At 52.8% G+C, this 17,184-nt stretch overlaps 8 protein-coding genes across 8 annotated transcripts; 4 read left to right on the plus strand and 4 right to left on the minus strand.

Annotated features, from left to right (window-relative positions):
- Positions 1-390: 390 nt before the first annotated feature.
- CORC01_11610 (uncharacterized protein) lies at positions 391-801 on the plus strand (the record flags this gene model as incomplete). Its single annotated transcript, XM_022623233.1, has 1 exon — positions 391-801. One exon carries the CDS (start codon positions 391-393, stop codon positions 799-801), a length of 411 nt encoding a protein of 136 aa, XP_022470221.1.
- Positions 802-957: 156 nt separating this feature from the next.
- Positions 958-2,809, minus strand: CORC01_11611 (TRAUB domain-containing protein; the record flags this gene model as incomplete). Its single annotated transcript, XM_022623234.1, has 3 exons — positions 958-2,536; positions 2,602-2,704; positions 2,761-2,809. 3 exons carry the CDS (start codon positions 2,807-2,809, stop codon positions 958-960), a joined length of 1,731 nt encoding a protein of 576 aa, XP_022470222.1.
- A 1,014-nt stretch (positions 2,810-3,823) lies between these two features.
- CORC01_11612 (fungal specific transcription factor domain-containing protein) lies at positions 3,824-6,663 on the plus strand (the record flags this gene model as incomplete). Its single annotated transcript, XM_022623235.1, has 5 exons — positions 3,824-4,108; positions 4,263-4,279; positions 4,473-5,559; positions 5,617-5,883; positions 5,941-6,663. The coding sequence occupies 5 exons, from the start codon at positions 3,824-3,826 to the stop codon at positions 6,661-6,663; spliced, it is 2,379 nt and encodes a 792-aa protein (XP_022470223.1).
- A 172-nt stretch (positions 6,664-6,835) lies between these two features.
- Positions 6,836-7,714, minus strand: CORC01_11613 (PHB depolymerase family esterase; the record flags this gene model as incomplete). Its single annotated transcript, XM_022623236.1, has 1 exon — positions 6,836-7,714. One exon carries the CDS (start codon positions 7,712-7,714, stop codon positions 6,836-6,838), a length of 879 nt encoding a protein of 292 aa, XP_022470224.1.
- Positions 7,715-9,278: 1,564 nt separating this feature from the next.
- CORC01_11614 (uncharacterized protein) lies at positions 9,279-10,225 on the plus strand (the record flags this gene model as incomplete). The annotated part of the gene is made up of 3 exons (XM_022623237.1): positions 9,279-9,541; positions 9,813-9,907; positions 10,110-10,225. The coding sequence occupies 3 exons, from the start codon at positions 9,279-9,281 to the stop codon at positions 10,223-10,225; spliced, it is 474 nt and encodes a 157-aa protein (XP_022470225.1).
- A 412-nt stretch (positions 10,226-10,637) lies between these two features.
- CORC01_11615 (uncharacterized protein) lies at positions 10,638-12,260 on the plus strand (the record flags this gene model as incomplete). Its single annotated transcript, XM_022623238.1, has 3 exons — positions 10,638-11,341; positions 11,398-11,475; positions 11,534-12,260. 3 exons carry the CDS (start codon positions 10,638-10,640, stop codon positions 12,258-12,260), a joined length of 1,509 nt encoding a protein of 502 aa, XP_022470226.1.
- A 1,137-nt stretch (positions 12,261-13,397) lies between these two features.
- Positions 13,398-14,847, minus strand: CORC01_11616 (uncharacterized protein; the record flags this gene model as incomplete). The annotated part of the gene is made up of 3 exons (XM_022623239.1): positions 13,398-13,595; positions 13,649-13,951; positions 14,017-14,847. 3 exons carry the CDS (start codon positions 14,845-14,847, stop codon positions 13,398-13,400), a joined length of 1,332 nt encoding a protein of 443 aa, XP_022470227.1.
- An 816-nt stretch (positions 14,848-15,663) lies between these two features.
- CORC01_11617 (acetyltransferase) lies at positions 15,664-16,537 on the minus strand (the record flags this gene model as incomplete). The annotated part of the gene is made up of 2 exons (XM_022623240.1): positions 15,664-16,076; positions 16,138-16,537. The coding sequence occupies 2 exons, from the start codon at positions 16,535-16,537 to the stop codon at positions 15,664-15,666; spliced, it is 813 nt and encodes a 270-aa protein (XP_022470228.1).
- Positions 16,538-17,184: the final 647 nt, after the last annotated feature.

Consider the following 17,184-nt stretch of genomic DNA (forward strand, 5'->3'; position numbering starts at 1 on the left):
AATTTCTGCTGAATTCAGTCTTTACGAGCGAAGCAAAATCGAAGTCGCAGGGAAGTTCCATCATAAGAGTTTCAATCCCTCCGCTCGGACTTTTGAGTTGCTCCACGGCCGACTATCGAGTCTCGCCGCGCCGGTGACCTTGACCGACCCAGTTCCGGACTTCAAGCTCCGGACGTTGAGCTCCGGAAAGACTACGATGTACTGCATCTGCAATCAGAGAGAGAGAGAGAGGAGCAGTAACCGCCGTAGGTAGGTGCGCTATGAAGCACGGTAATCACTTGCATTACAACCAGCGACGCTCACAGCATGCACAGTTCCACACACACCCAAAGGTTCTACTCGTTCAGCCCCCAGCTGGCGCTGACATAGCCGCATCACCTTACCCTCATAATGTTGTCATCAATCCAATTCGTCAAACTTCCCTTCCTTTTACACATCGCCATCGAGACTGCCGCCGCCTGCTCCTTCATCTTCAAGCCCGGCAGTCAGCTGAGCAACCCTCCGGCCGCCGCGCAGCTGGTGCTGCAACAATTTGCTGGGTTACTGCTGAGCACGAATTTGATATGCCTCATCTTCATATCGCGGCCGTTCGACAAGACGAGTAGGCAAGTCGCGGCGGCGCTGGCATTCTGGCATGTTTGGCCGTGTTGCCGCGCCTATGTGCGGCTGAAAAGGCCCGAGGTGGATGGTCTCGGCAAGGAGAAGGGGGAGGCGACGCTGAAGACGCTCGGGGGTCCGGCTGTTCATCTCTCGGTACATGTTGGCATGTTCTTGTTGTTTGTAAGGACTGCTATGATGTGACGAGATACAAGAGGTTGCATTCATGGTCTTTGAGATTAAGCTGCGAATTCACCGCCATGATTGTTTTGGCCCCAGTCTATATCGTTGGGATGTCGTCGTGAATGTACAAATTTTTGTGCCCAGTCCCCCTCATTGGCTATTCCATTCCTACACCATCTAGTTGCGGAACAACCGCAGACCAGCCTCCTCGGCATCAACCTCCTCGTCGTCCTCCATCTCCGCATCTGAGGCCTGCTCGCCGAGCTCCATCTTCTGACCAAACAGCGTGCCAAACAGCCGGTCGACCGCCTCCTGCTCCCACGCCCTCCGATCCTCGGCCGCCATGAAGTTCTGCAGCTTCTCGTGGATGTTGAAGCGCATCTTGCGGCCCTTGCTAGCGCGCCTGTCGACGTGCTTCTTGGTCTTTGCCTCCTTCATCGCCGCCCACCGCACTGTGGGCTGCGCCGCAACGCCATTACCGCTATCCGTGGTGCGTTGCTCGACGAGCTCCTTGAGGAGAAGCTGGTAGAAGTCGGCGTCGTCGTAGATCTCGGGGTCCTCGTTGACCTTGCGCGCGACCTGCGCCGGCGCGCAGGAGCGCGGGGTGCGCGTGCGCTTGATGAGGCGGTCGGTGCCGAGGAGCTGCTCCTCGAGGGAGGCGACGATGGACGTCTGCGATGAGACAAGGTTGCGCGATTTCACCTCCACGATGGCGCTGCGCGTCTTGCTGGACCACGTCTCTAGGACTTTCTTGCGGTACTTTGCCGCGCGCTCCTCGGCCTGCTGGATGCCCTCCCAGATCTCCTGACTCGAGGTCGCGGCGTCAAATGCGTCACCCCTCTTGCGCTTCCCGCCGGTCTGCTGCAGCTCTGCGGGGAGCAGACTGGCGCGGAAACTGTCGAGGGTGTTGAGCAGCTTCAGCGCCGCTTCCTCGGCCGCCTCGTACGGTTCAGAGTTTTGCTCTTCCTCCTCTCCTTCGTCCTCGACTTCGACGGTGGAGAAGGAGTTTGTGGCGACGAGGGCCTTTTGCAGCCTTATGCGGATGTTGAGGAGGCCGTCGAACGTCTTGCGCTGCTCGCGGACGGCGAGACCCTTTTGGGCGTCTTGCTGCGCGGCAGCCGAGATTGAGGCGGCGAGGGCTTTTGAGCCTTCGTTCATGAGCCTTCGCTGTTCGGCTCTGGCATCGGCTTTCGAGGACTTGCCGCGAGGCTTGTCATCTTCGTCATCTTCGTCTGAAGCTTGTTCGGAATCTTCTTCAGATTCTTCTTCCGAGCCCAATTCATCTTCCTCGTCTTCATCTGACCCGTCGAGCCCATCCGTCAGACCCTCGTTGTCATCTTCCGAGTCATCCATCTCATCGTCGTCGTCGTTGTCGTCCAGCGCCGCACCATCACCCTCGTCGTCGGAGATGAAGTCGGCAGCAGTGGGCCTCTTGCTTCGACCTCCCTTCTTGTCCTTGGGCTGTGAGCTGCCGCGGAACACAAAGCCATCAAGCTTCTCATCATCGCTCTCGCCAAGGGCGTCGTCGCTTGAGATCTCGATGTCTTCGTCTCCGGCGGCTGCTTCGTCGGCAGCCAGGTCGGCGGCGTCGGGATCGTCATACTCCTCACCATCCGAATCCAGGTCCTCCTGCGCATCCTCGAATATTTCGCTGTCATCATCGTTGCTCGAGTCGTTCAGCGCATCGCGGCTGACGCGGGCGCCGCGGTAATTCGGACCCAGAGAGACGCCTTCCTTTTCCCGGAGCTTACTCTTGCTGTGGCAACGGTCAGTTTCCCTACAAGAGATCAAAATGTGCGATGTGTTGTGCGTGTAGCGTACCCAACTGTGACATAGTGCTCGGTGCCCGCATTCTCGTCTGCGCTTTCTTCACTGCCGCTCTCGTCTTCGCTCTCCTCGACGGGCTCAGCCTCAGGGTCGAGATCTAGGGGAGAACTAACGTCAGTACTGCAATACTGCTTGTAATGAAGTGTCGCATACCCTTTGCCGGCTTGTCTTGCCAGTCAGACGTTCTTCTATGGGCTGACATTGTGTAGGTCCTTCACGATATGTATGGCGACTAACAAAGGGTCCCGCTGCGCGACGCTGGGCGAATTTTCTGGGCTTCGAGAAACTTTTTGGTGGTGAGGTGCGGCAGAACCAGGACCCCCACCAAGAAAGTTTAAAGCCTTATGTAAGCTAGGCTCGGGGACCCTGGCCACGGTCAGCACCGGTAGCCTGATGAGAATGGCAGCTAAGCCACTCAAGAGCATGCAATTAAGTCAACCTTTTTGTAACAAGATATTACGAGTGAAGACATATTTGTTGCGCTCGAAACGTTTCTCGCAGAATCAGTGAAATTCTCACTTTCTAGATCCGTGACGACCTGAAAGACCTTTTCAGGATTTCAAGTCTTATCCGTGTCTGTCGAGTACCTGCACCGTGCCACGGAAGCCGAATGCTGACTGACTGAACTACCTTACTCCAGCTCAAGCTACCTTACCTTACCTAAGATACCTTCCTTATCTTATATCTCTGCGCCTACTCCTATCCCTCATTAGGGCCAATTACTCAATATTGCATATTCACATATAACACACTTGCGGCATCTGCTAAGGCTTAAGGTAAGGTAGTGTTATCTTCTGGCTTCGTGGGTGGATCTGAGAGTCAATGCTGCGCCCTTCAGCCTCGGTTGCGTCGGTTGACATGCTGGGCGATTGGCGAAATGCCGTCATCAAAATTGAAGCCTCAACATGGCGACCAATCATTCGATTATCGCAATACATAAAGGTGGAGTAGGCTACACCAGCGCGTGATCGGAGGCTCAGCCGGTCACGTGAAGCCCGGCGGGATTAGCTGGGAGCAGGAAAGTCCCGATACCCGAAAAAGAAGTGAGGCTAAGGAGGGGACAGTAAGGTACCTTACCCAGGTACCTATTTACCTGCCTGAGCAAACAGGGGAGGACAATCGCCATTACTCGCCTGTCCCCCATCGCTTGACAGTCGCTCACAATCGAACGCGAGAATCAGACAAAAACTGGTCCGCGGGGGCCTCGCAATGCGCAATGGAGCAGATTGATGCGCAGGTCAGCGACTTGCGCTACTTGAGCCAAGCAGCCGTCCCTTTGCCGCCTGACCGGGCTGCCACTGCTGCCGCTTATTCTCCACACAATCATTCTGTCCATTCCCCCCTTTCCGCGACCCCCGGAGACAATTCCGCACAACAACCAGGGGCCTCCAGAGGTGCAACTCAAGTCGGAACGCCAGGCTCAAGCTCCGTGTCTGGTTCCAAGAGGAAGTCAGAAGACGAGATCAATGCTGCCAAGCAGCAGAGAAGCAAGAGGAATCGGGTGCGTTGTCTTTCCGCCGTTTAAACACCGTTCAGTCTTTCCCCTATCTGCCCATCATCTCCTCGTCCTCCTCCCTATAAACATTCATTCTGCTCTGTGCTATGCCATTTATAAACTTTGTGGAACTCCAGAAAGCTAATTGCCGCTGTCCTAGTACATATCCATTGCCTGGTAAGGATAAATCCGTCCCAGTCATGTCTTCGGCATGCGTCCGGCCCAATGCCACTGCGATAACGTCTCTCCGTGGTTGCGGAACCTAAGCCCAATTGCTACTCAAATCAGTGCCTGCCATAAGCTCCAAGTCTCCAAACTTGATTTTGAAGAGACAATATCACTAATTCTTTTCACGCTCTCCCTATCATAGTAACGAGTGTAAAAGGCGCAAAATCAAGTGCAATGGCGAAACTCCCTGTCAACGATGCGGCAATCTCAACCTGCAGTGCCTCTATGCCCCGAACTGCTGCTCCAATAACTTCAAGGACTCGGACGAATACAAGACCATGGCGGAGCAGATGACCCGCTTGCAGGAGCAGGTCGATAACCTCTACCAGAACATGAATGCACTCCGTTCCGAAACTCTGCGTCTTGCACCCATCCAGGACAAAGTATTACCTTTCCCCTCAAGCACAGTTCAGGCCTCCCCGGCGAGCTCGCTGTCTCCCCTCCACCGGCCTGAGTTGACCCAACCCAAGCAGGCATCCTTTCGTGGCCCCACCAGTATGGCCTTCAGTCTTGACATCGCCAATACTACTATTCACAATATGGGCTACAAGGGCATTGGGGAGGACGAACAAGGTACACCCCTGGGGGTACCTGAGGACAGTCCTTTTCGTATGCCTCCTCAGGAAAGTCAAATCGACCCCTTGTGGGACTTTGGCAAGGACGAAATGATTCGCTTATGTCGACTACATGACGAAGAGATTGGCATAATGTATCCTGTCATCAAGATACCGTCAGTCATCGAGCACGTCCGTCACCTGACGGCTTATATGGACTCGGCCCGAAAGCAAGGCCTTACACCCAGTCTCAATGATGAAAAGACACTGCAGCTCAAGATTGTTATGAGTTGCGCTCTCGTCGTGGAGGAGCACGGGCACAGCGAGAAAGCTTGCAAGCTGATTGACAGCATGGACGCCGTACTCAACCGGAAGCTCATGGTCGAGGCAGTCGACTTTGTGAGTCTCCCGGTCCTGGCTCTTCTCGCTGGCTACAGATTTTTGGCCAACGAGGAAATCCTAGCATGGCGCGTCATGGGCCAAGTCACTAGGCTGTGTTTGGAGATGGGCATCCACAGGACGACTGGCATCGCGAAAATTAAGAACGAAGAAGACAGGAAGAATGCGTTGAACAGTTTCTGGTCAGCATACGTCCTGGACCGACGGTGGGCTTTCAACACCGGCTTGCCGTTTGTAGTTCCGGACGAAGAGATTGATCCAGAACTCCCCATGCCCGTGAGTACCCATGTCAACACGATATGTCTAGGCGTGTCTTTTCTGAGAATCTCATAGGAAGAATATCCGTACCTGGTTGCTATGATCAGCTACTCGAGGTTGGGTGCCAAGGTCTGGCGCCAAGTCACGGACTTTGGCCCTGTCCTAGCCCGTGAGCTCCGCCATGAAGACATGGAGCGGTTAGATCAGGAGATCCTTCAATGGTATGAGAATGTGCCAGAAGAAGTCAAGCTCCGGAACTGGGATAAGGAGAAGCAAATGACCTCGACTCCATCATACAACCTTCAACGCCTGCGCATCTGGACATATCTTCGGTTTAACCAGGTTTGTCTCGCTGTAATAGAGACTCCGGCCACAATTTTGATGCTGACTTGTCTTCAGATTCGTATATGGCTGTATACGCCAATTCTGCACAGCGCTACTAGCATCATGAGTCACTTTGCCCAAGCTCAACGTGTTGTTGACCTTGCAAAAGACACGATTCGTTATCTAAGCCATCTCAACAACACCACGAATCTGTATCGAAAGATACAGGTATTCTATCACCAGTTCCTGACTTCGGCAATCTCCGTTCTCTTCCTGGCTTCTGTCCACGCTCCAGTGAGGTTCAGCCCCACGTGCCGCGAGGAATTCTACATGGCCCTGGAGCTCGTCAAAGACCTCTCCGCCAAGAGTTGGGTTTCGAAGCGGCTATGGCGTACAATCAGTTCACTGAAGGAAGTTGCGCCAAGTATTGGCCTTCGCAACCAGCCAGACGAGGATGCGCACAGCTCCGCGGCTCTGACGATGGCCGGACTTGCAAGCGGTGGACGTCTGCCGAACAGTCCCGCTGCCATCGCGCCTTTCGGACGACCATCCACGACCCCAACAATACCCCAGCAGCAAACAACAAACTTAGATACGGCCCACTCACCAAACAACGGAGTTCGCATCCAAAACGAGATGAGTCGCATTTTCGAAGGATATCTGGGGCTCAATGGCTTCGCATCTACGGGTGACGATGGTTTTGGTGGCCAGTCCGACGGTAGCATACCCCCGACAACTACTGCTGTGTCGAACCCATACGTGGACAACGTCTTTTTCCACTTCAGGGAAATGTTCTAGTGTCCTTTGGAGAGCCCATTTGCATTGTATATCTGCGGAAACTGTTTACTCCATGTATCTGGCAGAAATTTAGCGCCTGCTTCCACATCTGCGCTGTACAGATCGCATCCCATCAATACCCGCTTAATCTTCAACACCTTTTTCAGTCATTTTCACTGGATAATGAATGCTACTACAAGCCGAACCACTTCAGGTCCTGGTCCTCCTGAACTGGAACAGTGTGTCCAACGCCTTGCGCAGAGTATCCCACAAGCTTAGTCCCGTCGCCATAGATCATCTGCGTGTAACCACCGAGGGGCGTATTGGTGTTGTTCTTCGTGAAGCTGACTCTGTGGATGGTAGACCACTCCTTCAGCTGCTCAGCCAAGTTAGGGTACTTCACCAGCGAGTCCGCCGTGCCATGGAAAGTCTGCACGCGCGGGTAGCTCCCGTTGTAACCGGGATACATGGCGCGCACCTGCGCCGCCCACTGCTCGCCCGTCTTCACGATTTGCCCATTTGCGCATTTGGGATCGGCGCTGATGGGACTCGAACCCGGCGAGCCCGCCAAGCATCCCGCCGCGACTCCCGAGTAGCACGAAGTGGCGGCGACGAGGTCCGGGTACGTGGCCGAGAGCACGTTGGTCATCATGCACCCCGAGGAACTCCCCGTGACGAAGACACGCCTCGGGTTGGCGTTGTACTGGCTGATGGTGTACCGGATCATGTTAGCGAGACCCGTCGAGTCGCCGCCCCCTCCGCGGGTCAGGCTGGCGGTGGAGGCAACGTCCCAACAGTTGAAGTCCCGGGAAGAGGACGGGTAGATGACGACAAAGGTGCCTCTGGCGTCCGAGAGGGGGATATATTCGGCCTGGCGGGAGTAGGCTGAGCCGGAGCCGCCGCAGCCGTGGAGGGCGAGGACGATGGCGGGGGAGGATGCAAGGTTGGGGGGCACGGAGATGTCCATCGTCAGACCGGTTGGGTTGGAGCCGAAGTTCGTGACACGCTGGAGGGCTGCGTTGACCTGGCCCGCAAGAGGGAGGGCGGCTATGAAGAAAGTAAGGGGGTGCATCTTGATGGGCTTGCGAATGTTAATGGATGGTAATGGTGTTGCGTGGTTATTCTAGATGGAGACGCAGAGACAGACAGAAACCCTCGGCCGCAACTTGTTTATATACAGGGAATATGAATTCTATGAGTGTTTTTCAGAGATCAGAGATGTCTCGTCTCAACCGCCGCTGCGACTTGCCTAAAGTCCAGGCCTCGGCTCAATGCCAAGATCAAAGCACCTCTTGGTAAAGCATCGTCACATCCATGAGACTAGTTAATTTCCTACGCAACACTTGTCAAGAGGGGAAAGTCGTTGACCGTCGAGTTCGAAGAGATAAGTCAGAGGGCTATAAAGGGAAGGTTGCGATTTGCTGGGCTGAAGTTGGTTGGTAGATTATCCTGCCCCTGAGTATCCAAGAATCTGAACGTGCCATAGCTTCGGCAACGATGATCGGTAGTTGGGTTGGGAGAGTTGTATCTATATTGGCTCTTGTGCTCTCTATATTACGGATTGCTTGATTTTGCGGGAAATAGGGGATTGGTGGCTAATCTTTGCGGAACCAGAAAAAGAAGGTGTTGCTCCTGTCTTGTTTTGGGGAAGATGTGGCTTTGGAGAAGACGTGGCCAAGTGAGGACGATCCTCGGTTCCCAAACCCCGCGCGGGCAGGGATGCCTCGGTACGCGTTTTAGATTAGGGTCATATTACGAGGTCAAGCCTGTGCTAAATTATCATTAAATGCAGCAAAAGAAAACAAACAAGTCACAGCGTGTTCCGTGGGAGGCCCGTTACCAGTGTCCGATTGGCCCCGCCTCCGGAACCGAATGTCGGTGAGAAGTGGGGATGCGCGTCGGGGCAAGACTCGTGCTATCCCATCTGTATAGAATCACGAAAGAAATGATATTTCTTCATTATCGCCTGTGACTTTGTTTTGTCTGCTTGAGGGCCTCATTTTACCAACAAGGCCATAGGGATGCAGTGCTACCCATCGGTTTTCATGATTCCGCAAAGTCCCTGGTGAAATGACCTTGATGAAATCCTTGACTCAACGTCGTAGCAGGGTACATCACATGGAAGACAAGCTTTGACGACCAGGGACTCGAAACCTGCGCATCTCTACCAAGGCTGCATGTCAAGGTCGTAGAGAGGTGCAGGGCAGGCCACAGACGGTGATGGATGACAGGAGGCTAGATACACAGAGGAAGGAGTGCGAGGGTAAGCCGACGAAAAATAGTGCCAGCTTGAGGTTTCTCATAAGGTTTGTCTGTACCTTGGCTGATTGGCATCAAGTGCTTCAAGCACAGCGACCGTGGGAACTCTCTCCGTTATCAACTTGCCCATATTAGAAGCAATGGTATCTCCGAAACCGTGCAGGAAGATCTATGTAAATGCCCAACTTATCCGCCAGTGTGGTGTTTAGACAGACTGGAATCTCGTCTTTCGCATCAGAACGTTGATCATCTTCCAACTTTCTGGCATACATAAAGTACTCGTCATTGTTCCGCACAAACATCACTGCGATCAGTACAGCAACAATCTACAGCCCATAAACAACGCAAGAACTCGAAGCGTCTCAAAATCCATCACTATGGGCATCAAGATACCATCCGATCTTATAGTGTTTGGACCTATTTTGCTCGGCAGTATTTTGGCAGTAATATTATACAGTGTATGGAGGGCCAAGAGAAGCGCCAAACCCGCCGACGAGGAGAGCGCATCGGACACTTCCGAGGATCTCGAAGAGCAAGATCCTCCTGCTTATCAGCCGCAAGGTCAGTGGTTTGGCCAAGCGGGCTTCGGAATCCCGGCTTCCTTCTGGCCCCAGTTTCCACCTCCTGTCGCACCACGTCAGTAAGTCTGCCTCCTCTGGCGGACAAGTTCAATATTTACGATCGCAATCAAGAGCGCCTGATGGAGAATACTACCAAGGCTTCACTCCTAAAGGGCATCGACATCAAAAAATTAAGCCAGCAGCCATTATCAAGACCGGCAACCACGTCAGAAAAACCATCTCCTGGACTCAGTTGGGAGGAAAAGTGCTTGCGAGCACGAGCCGGAAGATGCGAGTGGAAGATAACCTCATCACATGCATCGAAGCTCATCTGCGAAATCAACACCAAAGGAAGTTGGCCTCAAAAGGCAACAACGTCTGGCTGCATTGTAATGAGCTCTACAATATCTCGACGCAAGACATCGAGACGTACATGTGTATCAAGTGTACGTCAGACGGACGATCCGTGGCACACGTACCAGTAGCAACATGAATTGGAGGGGGAACAGAGAATGCGGCTTGGCAGCCTGTCTTGTGCCCCTATACTCTTCCCGCCAGAAGAAGGCAAACAAAGGGTGCAGCAGCAAGGATTCGAGCGGGACCCATAAGACTCAGATGCCGGGCTGACAAGTGGCGGGCATTATGCAGCTCAGCTTCCAAGGGATGTGCCGCGCGTGGCAGGCTGGTCGCTCGTCACTCGTCGCTGGTCGCTCGTCGCTGGTCGCTCGTCGCTCGCTGTGATTTGCGTGCCACCGCATGGCTGAGATAGGCAACTCAGATGATAGTGGCCAATAGATGGCTTTCTTATGTCAGATTCAACCAACAAGGTCGTGTGCAATAGATGGACAAAGTAAGAGCATGTGACTGAGAGACAGTCTGAATGCTACGATCCCAAGTGATTGAGTGCACTGAGAAATAATTGCTTCTTCTGATGGACTGTCGTCAGCCTCTCCCGCTAGTGCCAAGGGCGGCAGGGCGGCGGGCCAGTCTGCCAGTGCATCCCTATTTCCCAAACACAAGAGGGCAGGCGGGCAGGAGGTACAAAAGGCAAGCGAATGTCCCAAATTCTCGTCAACCTTGGTACCTAGTCTGAACCCTTCAACATTCCAAACCTACACCTGGTGATTTTGTCCGTCATTGCAGACCGCGTCACGTCCACAAATGATAACGCTCGCCATGGCGGCTTACAACATCTCGTCAGGCTTCGTCAACGTATATCAGTCAGTTGACAAAACCAAGCGTCCCCTCACTACATCGCTGGCCGTCGCGAGCTCGGCACCCTCGCCATCTGGCGACAACGAGAAAATCAAAGCCACGCTGCCCGAATACTACACCGCACCGCCATGGCGGCTCCTCTGGGACGACTTGGTGCTCTTCATCAGGTGCATCGGATTCATTCCTTTCGTCATCTCCCCCCTATGGTATCCTCGGCGAGAAGGAGTAAGCTATCCAAAGCTCGACAAGTCGTGGGTGCCCAAATGGCTCCTATGGGGCCCCGTTGACCGCACCATCTCAGCCTTCCAGACTTGGTTCCAGGGCATTGTCGATCCCTACTATCCCTCCGGCGAGATGGATGAGCTCTATCCTTCGGCTGGAAACCTCTGGTGTCTTGCCGTGCATGGAGTCCTCATCGTGACGCAGCTCACTTTCCTCATTTCGCTGCCTTTCCTCGCCACCCTCCCATTCCAACTATTCGTCCTTTACATCGGCGGATTCATCTTCTTCAACTATATCGCTTGTTTACAGCTCAATGCCGGTACCGAGAACAACTTGCTCAAATCTCAGCATGCTCTGTGGCCCGAGGCGGCTAATTGGAAGTCCCTGGACCCGAACGAGAATTATAGCGAAGAATGGATCTTCTTGAACGGCGTATCTGTTGGGTAAGTGTACTTTGATCGCATTACATGCTCTGACCATGCTTCTAACGAAAGGCTAGCTCGCACTGGCTGCAGGGAAACATCAACAGACTATCGCGGACCTTTCAACGTCCCATCACGGGTGTCCACAATAGAACGTAAGCAAACCCGATTTCTGATCTTAGGGATGCTAATTACTAAGTCATAATGTCACAGGGCTGGAATAATCTTTGACCTCATCCAGTGTCTCTTAGAGCGATGCTTTTACTTTGGTACCTCGGACACCAGAACTTGCTATGCGCTCATCACAGCTGCTCTGGACCCTGCGCAGAAGAAAGACAAAACCGTTCTGATCCTACACTCTCAGGGTGGCTTAGAGGGCAGTATCATCCTTGATTGGCTTCTCTCCAATTACCGCAGAGAGACCTTGCATAAGCTGGAGATCTACACTTTCGGAAATGCTGCCAACCACTTCAACGATCCCGAATCGTCTCTCAAAGAACACGTTTTTGGGCACATTGAGCACTACGGCAACACTGGAGACTTTGTATCCCAATGGGGGGTTATCCACTTCAAGTCTCTGGTTGCTGAGCAGAGCAACCCCGAGCCAACGGATGGAAGGCATCCCCTCTTGCCCATAGTGGATGATATTTTACGCCTGGACAAGAGACAAAACACTTTTGCTGGACTGCTTTTCGAGATTAACGTGTTGGGTCATCTGCTCAATCAGCACTACCTCGACAGGCTTTTCCCCTTGAACAAAACCCTGACTGGCGTCGTAGAAACTAAGGGCAGGCCGCCGATGGAGTCCTTTATGGACAAGCGCATGAAAGCTGGAAACGGCCGTTGCGACATCGAAGGCCACAGGGTATGTCAAAAGAGCAGGCTATGGGAGTACATCAACGGCAAAAGGCCCAAGGATTCTGTTTCAAAGAAGTCATAGATACAGCAGGCGACGACTGATGAGGTTGTGGGAAAGAATTCATTTTGCTGAAAAGAGAGAGCTTTGGGACTAACCTGATTTCCTGTTTCATATGCCTCTGGGCCTTTGCCTGACCGGGGTCTAGATCCATGCACGGCGAGAATTCGCACTCACTGTAGGCGAGGGTATACAGATCATGGGAATAAAAGCATTTTAAGTCATTGATAATTAGTATTGACTAATACTTACGTAAGTGAGTAGAAGACTCAAGGGAGACCTCGGGATGGTGACCACATGTTTCGGATCCGACCTCTGAGAGAATTGATGCGATCTCTCGACATATCAAGGTGATTAAGTTGAAATAACTGGCCGCATATTGCAATCGCTGTATCAATCAATCCTAGCGAGCTGTATCAGTCCCGCCAGTTAGTGCAAGTACGGTAATCCGGGCCGTCTCAGCCGGAGGCAACGGTGACTACAACGCCGCGATTAGCATATCTAGGCAGCAACAAATTGAACCTTCAGTATTTGACCTCGTCAACGGGACTCTTGCTTCCAACTTCTAGAAACCTTGGACCGCTACACATGTTTTTAATACTTTGACATTGAACACTTAAAATGATCTCAAGGAGCGGTCTGGGATAGGGCGCAACCGTGGATTCAGAGCTGTCTTCGAAAAACTATGTGCAACCTCATGTCAGGGTTGGTGCCAAGAATATTCCTCCTATGATCGCAATTGAAGAAAGTAAAATCTCTCTAAACCTGTCAACAAGAGGAACCGAGAGGTTGCATCAGACTCTCCTGCAGCCGAAATGATCCCTACATAGTGTCCCTAGCTCTTGACTGATCGGCAAATCTGTAGGCCGATTAGAGCCGACGGGCTTCGCGGGTTATAAACTACGATTTGGGGACTGGCATTGTTTCGGTATTGTCTCACTCATCAAGTGGGAGATATCACACCGTACGACGTTCTGGAAAGGCGGAGCCTATGACGGGCCTATCTAACTATGTCGCTGGAAGTATCAAACGTTGCAAGTGCCGTTCCTGGACACCCTACTATACTTGCCCGCATTCTCCAGCTTTGAACCGTGAAGCAGCGTCTTTTTACCTACATGTAGGCAATGAAAGAACAAGCCTCCAAGGGCTAGCTGTCGACTATCAAACGGTTTCATTTGCTACTTCGAGAGCCTTATCAGCAAAGCTGCCTTCTGCTCTTCCCGTCTCATGCTTTTTGTCTTCGTAAGGCTTAGCTCCCATGTTCGTCCAAGCACGATCAATCATGAGAGTAATCTCCTTCTCTTTTCCGCGGAAGAGCAGCTCCGTTTCCCCGATACCGAAGGCCGTGATGGATTTATGCTGTGACGCGTTAGATACGGATGCTTCCGAAAACCGTTCATGTAAAGACTCACGAGACCCAGCGTAAGCTTTATGACTCCGTCAGCCCAATAGTGTTCATATATGTTTGAAGGTGTTCTCGACTGAAGGGCAAGAACGAGGTTGTCCGCGGCGTAGGTGGCCTGTTTCATAGCAGCTCGAGCGTTGGGGTTGGCGACACCCGCCTCAGCAACATCGCCGCACACGTAAATGTGCGGCAGCGAATCGACATCGATTTGCATTGTAGGCTTGACCTTGATGCGGCCTGACTTTGCAATAGCTTCAGGGGCGAAATTGCTAATTAGCTGAGAGGAAGGCTGTTGGCCTATGGCGTTCACCTAGATACACGAAAATACTTAGTCAAAACGTGATACGGAAACTTCAACTTCAAGATTTGGGTTACCATGAAATCGCATTCAACTCTACGGCCGGAGCGAAGAGTGACGAAACCATCCACAGGCGTTTCGGATGTTGTCCGCTCTCCCAGAATCACTTCGATACCGAGGTCCTTCAATCCCTTGAGAGCTCCAGCCTGCAAGTCATGACCGAAGCGGTTCATAACTGCGTCTCTCGAATGAATCAACGTGACGTTCTTATCGGGATACTGATCTTTGGCGTCCGTGGCAAGTTCGACGCCTGCAGCTCCTCCACCAACGACCACGAGATTCTTGGCGGCTTTGATGCGTTGCTGGAAGTTCTGCAGCAGTCTGGTTCCTTCAACTTTGTCTGTTGAACCTACTCTTGACGGCAATGACATCCCAGCGCCGGAACCGGTCGCGATGACCAAGTAAGAGTATGGAACCTTCTCCCCTGTGCCTTGGATCGTCACCGTATTCTCGGTGATTGTCGATACGCGATCATGGATCCATCGTACGATCTTCTCCGAGCCCGCGGGCAAATAGGGGCCATAGGGGATGAATGTCTTATGCCCATGTCCCTCAATGACACAGAAGCGAGGCAACGTCCAGGTAAACTGCCAATGCTGGTTTGGTTCGACAATAATGAGTCGGTACGGGCCGTCTGTAGGAAGAGAGGTTGCAATCACTCTAGCAGCATGATAACCGGCGAAAGAAGCGCCGATGACCACGATGTTGATCGGTTCGCCGTTTTTCGGTGCGGATCCGGCGGAGATTTTCTTGGTCGTGTAAGAGCGAGAAAAAAAGTCCGCATAAAGCCGCAGTGTGTAACCCACAAGCCTCACGAAAAGGACGGCCTTCCTGACCTGGTCTAACATGACGGCAATATTCGGAGTCTGCGGGCTTTTTGGGGAAACAGTCAAGGGAGGTGTGGTCATGACAAGATCTGATTAGGCGGATGGTCTCACTACTTATCAGATGCATCTGATTAGATCGAAATGGGAACCGTCTGGCCCGTTGTGTGCGTTACCAGTCGCCAGACGAATCGGCTTTGAAATGACCGATGTCGCATCGGCCGACGCTATCCCCGGAACTGTCAAATTTACTTGACAGTTGTCACGCAGGCGGACTTAAAACAGGCAGCTCCTCGGGCTTTTCGTGTTGACCTCGGCCTCGACCTGACCTAAAACGTCAAGTATCGCTATGCATAAGGAAGACATGGCTTTCCTGGTGACTCAAGAGATTGGGCGCTAAGACAACGAACGTGCCACAATTTGGGACGATTGTAAGGCTTTATTACGTACAACCGTCTCCGCTGGAGGAGCAATCTTTGCATATCCGCCCTCGAGTCCAGGTGAAGAAAATTGTCTGCACCAGGCTCGGTACGAGAGCCCAAAGCCGGCAAAAGTGCAGCCCCGACTGCCCCGTACGACCGACAGCAATGGAATCTTGCCGACGCCGGTGCCCCTGTCCCGGATCAGGAGCCTAATTTCCACTTTGAGAGTCGAACCAGGGCCACCCACGTAACGAGTCATGGTTCTCCATGACAAACCTCGCATGCAGAAAACCCTTCGAAGGAAGTTCGAAAGAGGGGACAACGATTAGATAAATAAGCATTGCAATAGTCGATTGCGTTAACCAAATAGGGGAATTTCCAAGCATGCTAGAACGCCGATATCAACCAAGGTCCCGTTTTAGACATGTACCTCCTGGACCTGGACCTCCACAGCCATGGCACCATTGCTGGCCTTATTGTCGGCACCAATTGTATCGACTACGGGAGCGGCCGGAAGTCTCTCGACCTCGCTGAAAGAGGGATATCCGGCAGCACGCCACTCTTTGAAAGTCATACCCCCTGCACATGCAGGCATCTTGACCATGAGGGGCACAATTGTGTCTTCCGCCTGTCCCATTAGTTCCGCGCTGTGAACAATCTTCTCATCCAGAGTCTCGTAGCCCATCTTCTCGTACAGCTTGTATGTGGAAGGAGATGACTCGAAGTACAGAGGGAGACCCAGGCTGTCGCTGAGTTCCGCTCCCCACTTACACCAGAGCGCGCCTGCCTTCCTCCCCTGATGCTTGGGGTCGACGGCAATAACGTGGGAGTCTGTGGAAGTAGCCGAGTCAGTTTCGCCAGGGTCCCTTTGCCAACGGTTCGGTAGACTTACAGATGTAGCGGCGCCCGCCAAACAGCTTCTCTCTAGCCTCATGCAGGGGGTTGAGAACAGCCTCGGCACGCTCTCTATCCTTGCCTTCAAGCCAGCCAACACCATGATTCTTGCGCTCCTCTTCAGTCCGCTCCTTTAGGTAGATGTCTCCCAAGGCCATGCCGACTATCTCACCAGTCTCCGTATCGACACACTTGTAGGTGTATTGGCAGTTGCTATGATGCCACCAAGCCAAAGTGCCAGCCGTGTGCGCCTTGCGGAACTCTTCAGAGTCTATGCCGTTGGGAAACAGAACTTTGACCATGATCTCTCCCATCTCGTCACCAGTGAAGGCTTTGAAATAGGAGTCATACACTTTCTCGATGTCGGGAATCAGCGCTGGCAGAATTGCGTAACCCATGTTGACTGATGTAGGGGAGCAGGATTGAAGAGCTTGACAATATGTGTATGTACACACGAAAGACACCCAAAGCAGCAGTGAGAATTTGCAGAATAGAATGATCTTGGGCGTCTCACGAGAGCGATAATCCTGACCTAGGACTTGATTAGGACTTATATATGCCCCTTTGGCTGCCTATGTAGCCCTCTGCCCAAGGACCCTCCAACTCCTCCGATCGAGGATGAGATGGCCATAAAGTCGAACCCCTGCCTCGCCCGGTGCGGAATCTCCTCGTGACCTAGCTAGGCAACGCTGTCTCGCCCCGGCGAATAGAACCTCGCGGCGCAATCGAACTTCGGACAAGTTTCTACAATGCGGAGATTGAAGTCTTCGACGTGGACCAGGTTGGTACGGATACTCCAAGAGACATGCCAGTGGTCCGATGAGGTCCCAGCTTAGCGAGCACTTCGGCAGCATTGCAACACGTCCAGACTCGTTTAGAGTTATCAGATCCGCAATTTTAGCAGCAAAAGTCTGCTCGCACCCTCGTGTTATTCCCCCGCTCTGACAAACCCAAGACCCTGGGGATTTCCAGCCAAGTCTTGATGGTTGCAGCGTTTGCCACGAAATTTGTGAATCGATCCCACCCACCCAATAGGGCGGGACAG

Source organism: Colletotrichum orchidophilum (assembly GCF_001831195.1).
Source record: "Colletotrichum orchidophilum strain IMI 309357 chromosome Unknown Scaffold_129.1, whole genome shotgun sequence".
NCBI classification, from domain to species: Eukaryota; Fungi; Ascomycota; class Sordariomycetes; order Glomerellales; family Glomerellaceae; genus Colletotrichum; species Colletotrichum orchidophilum.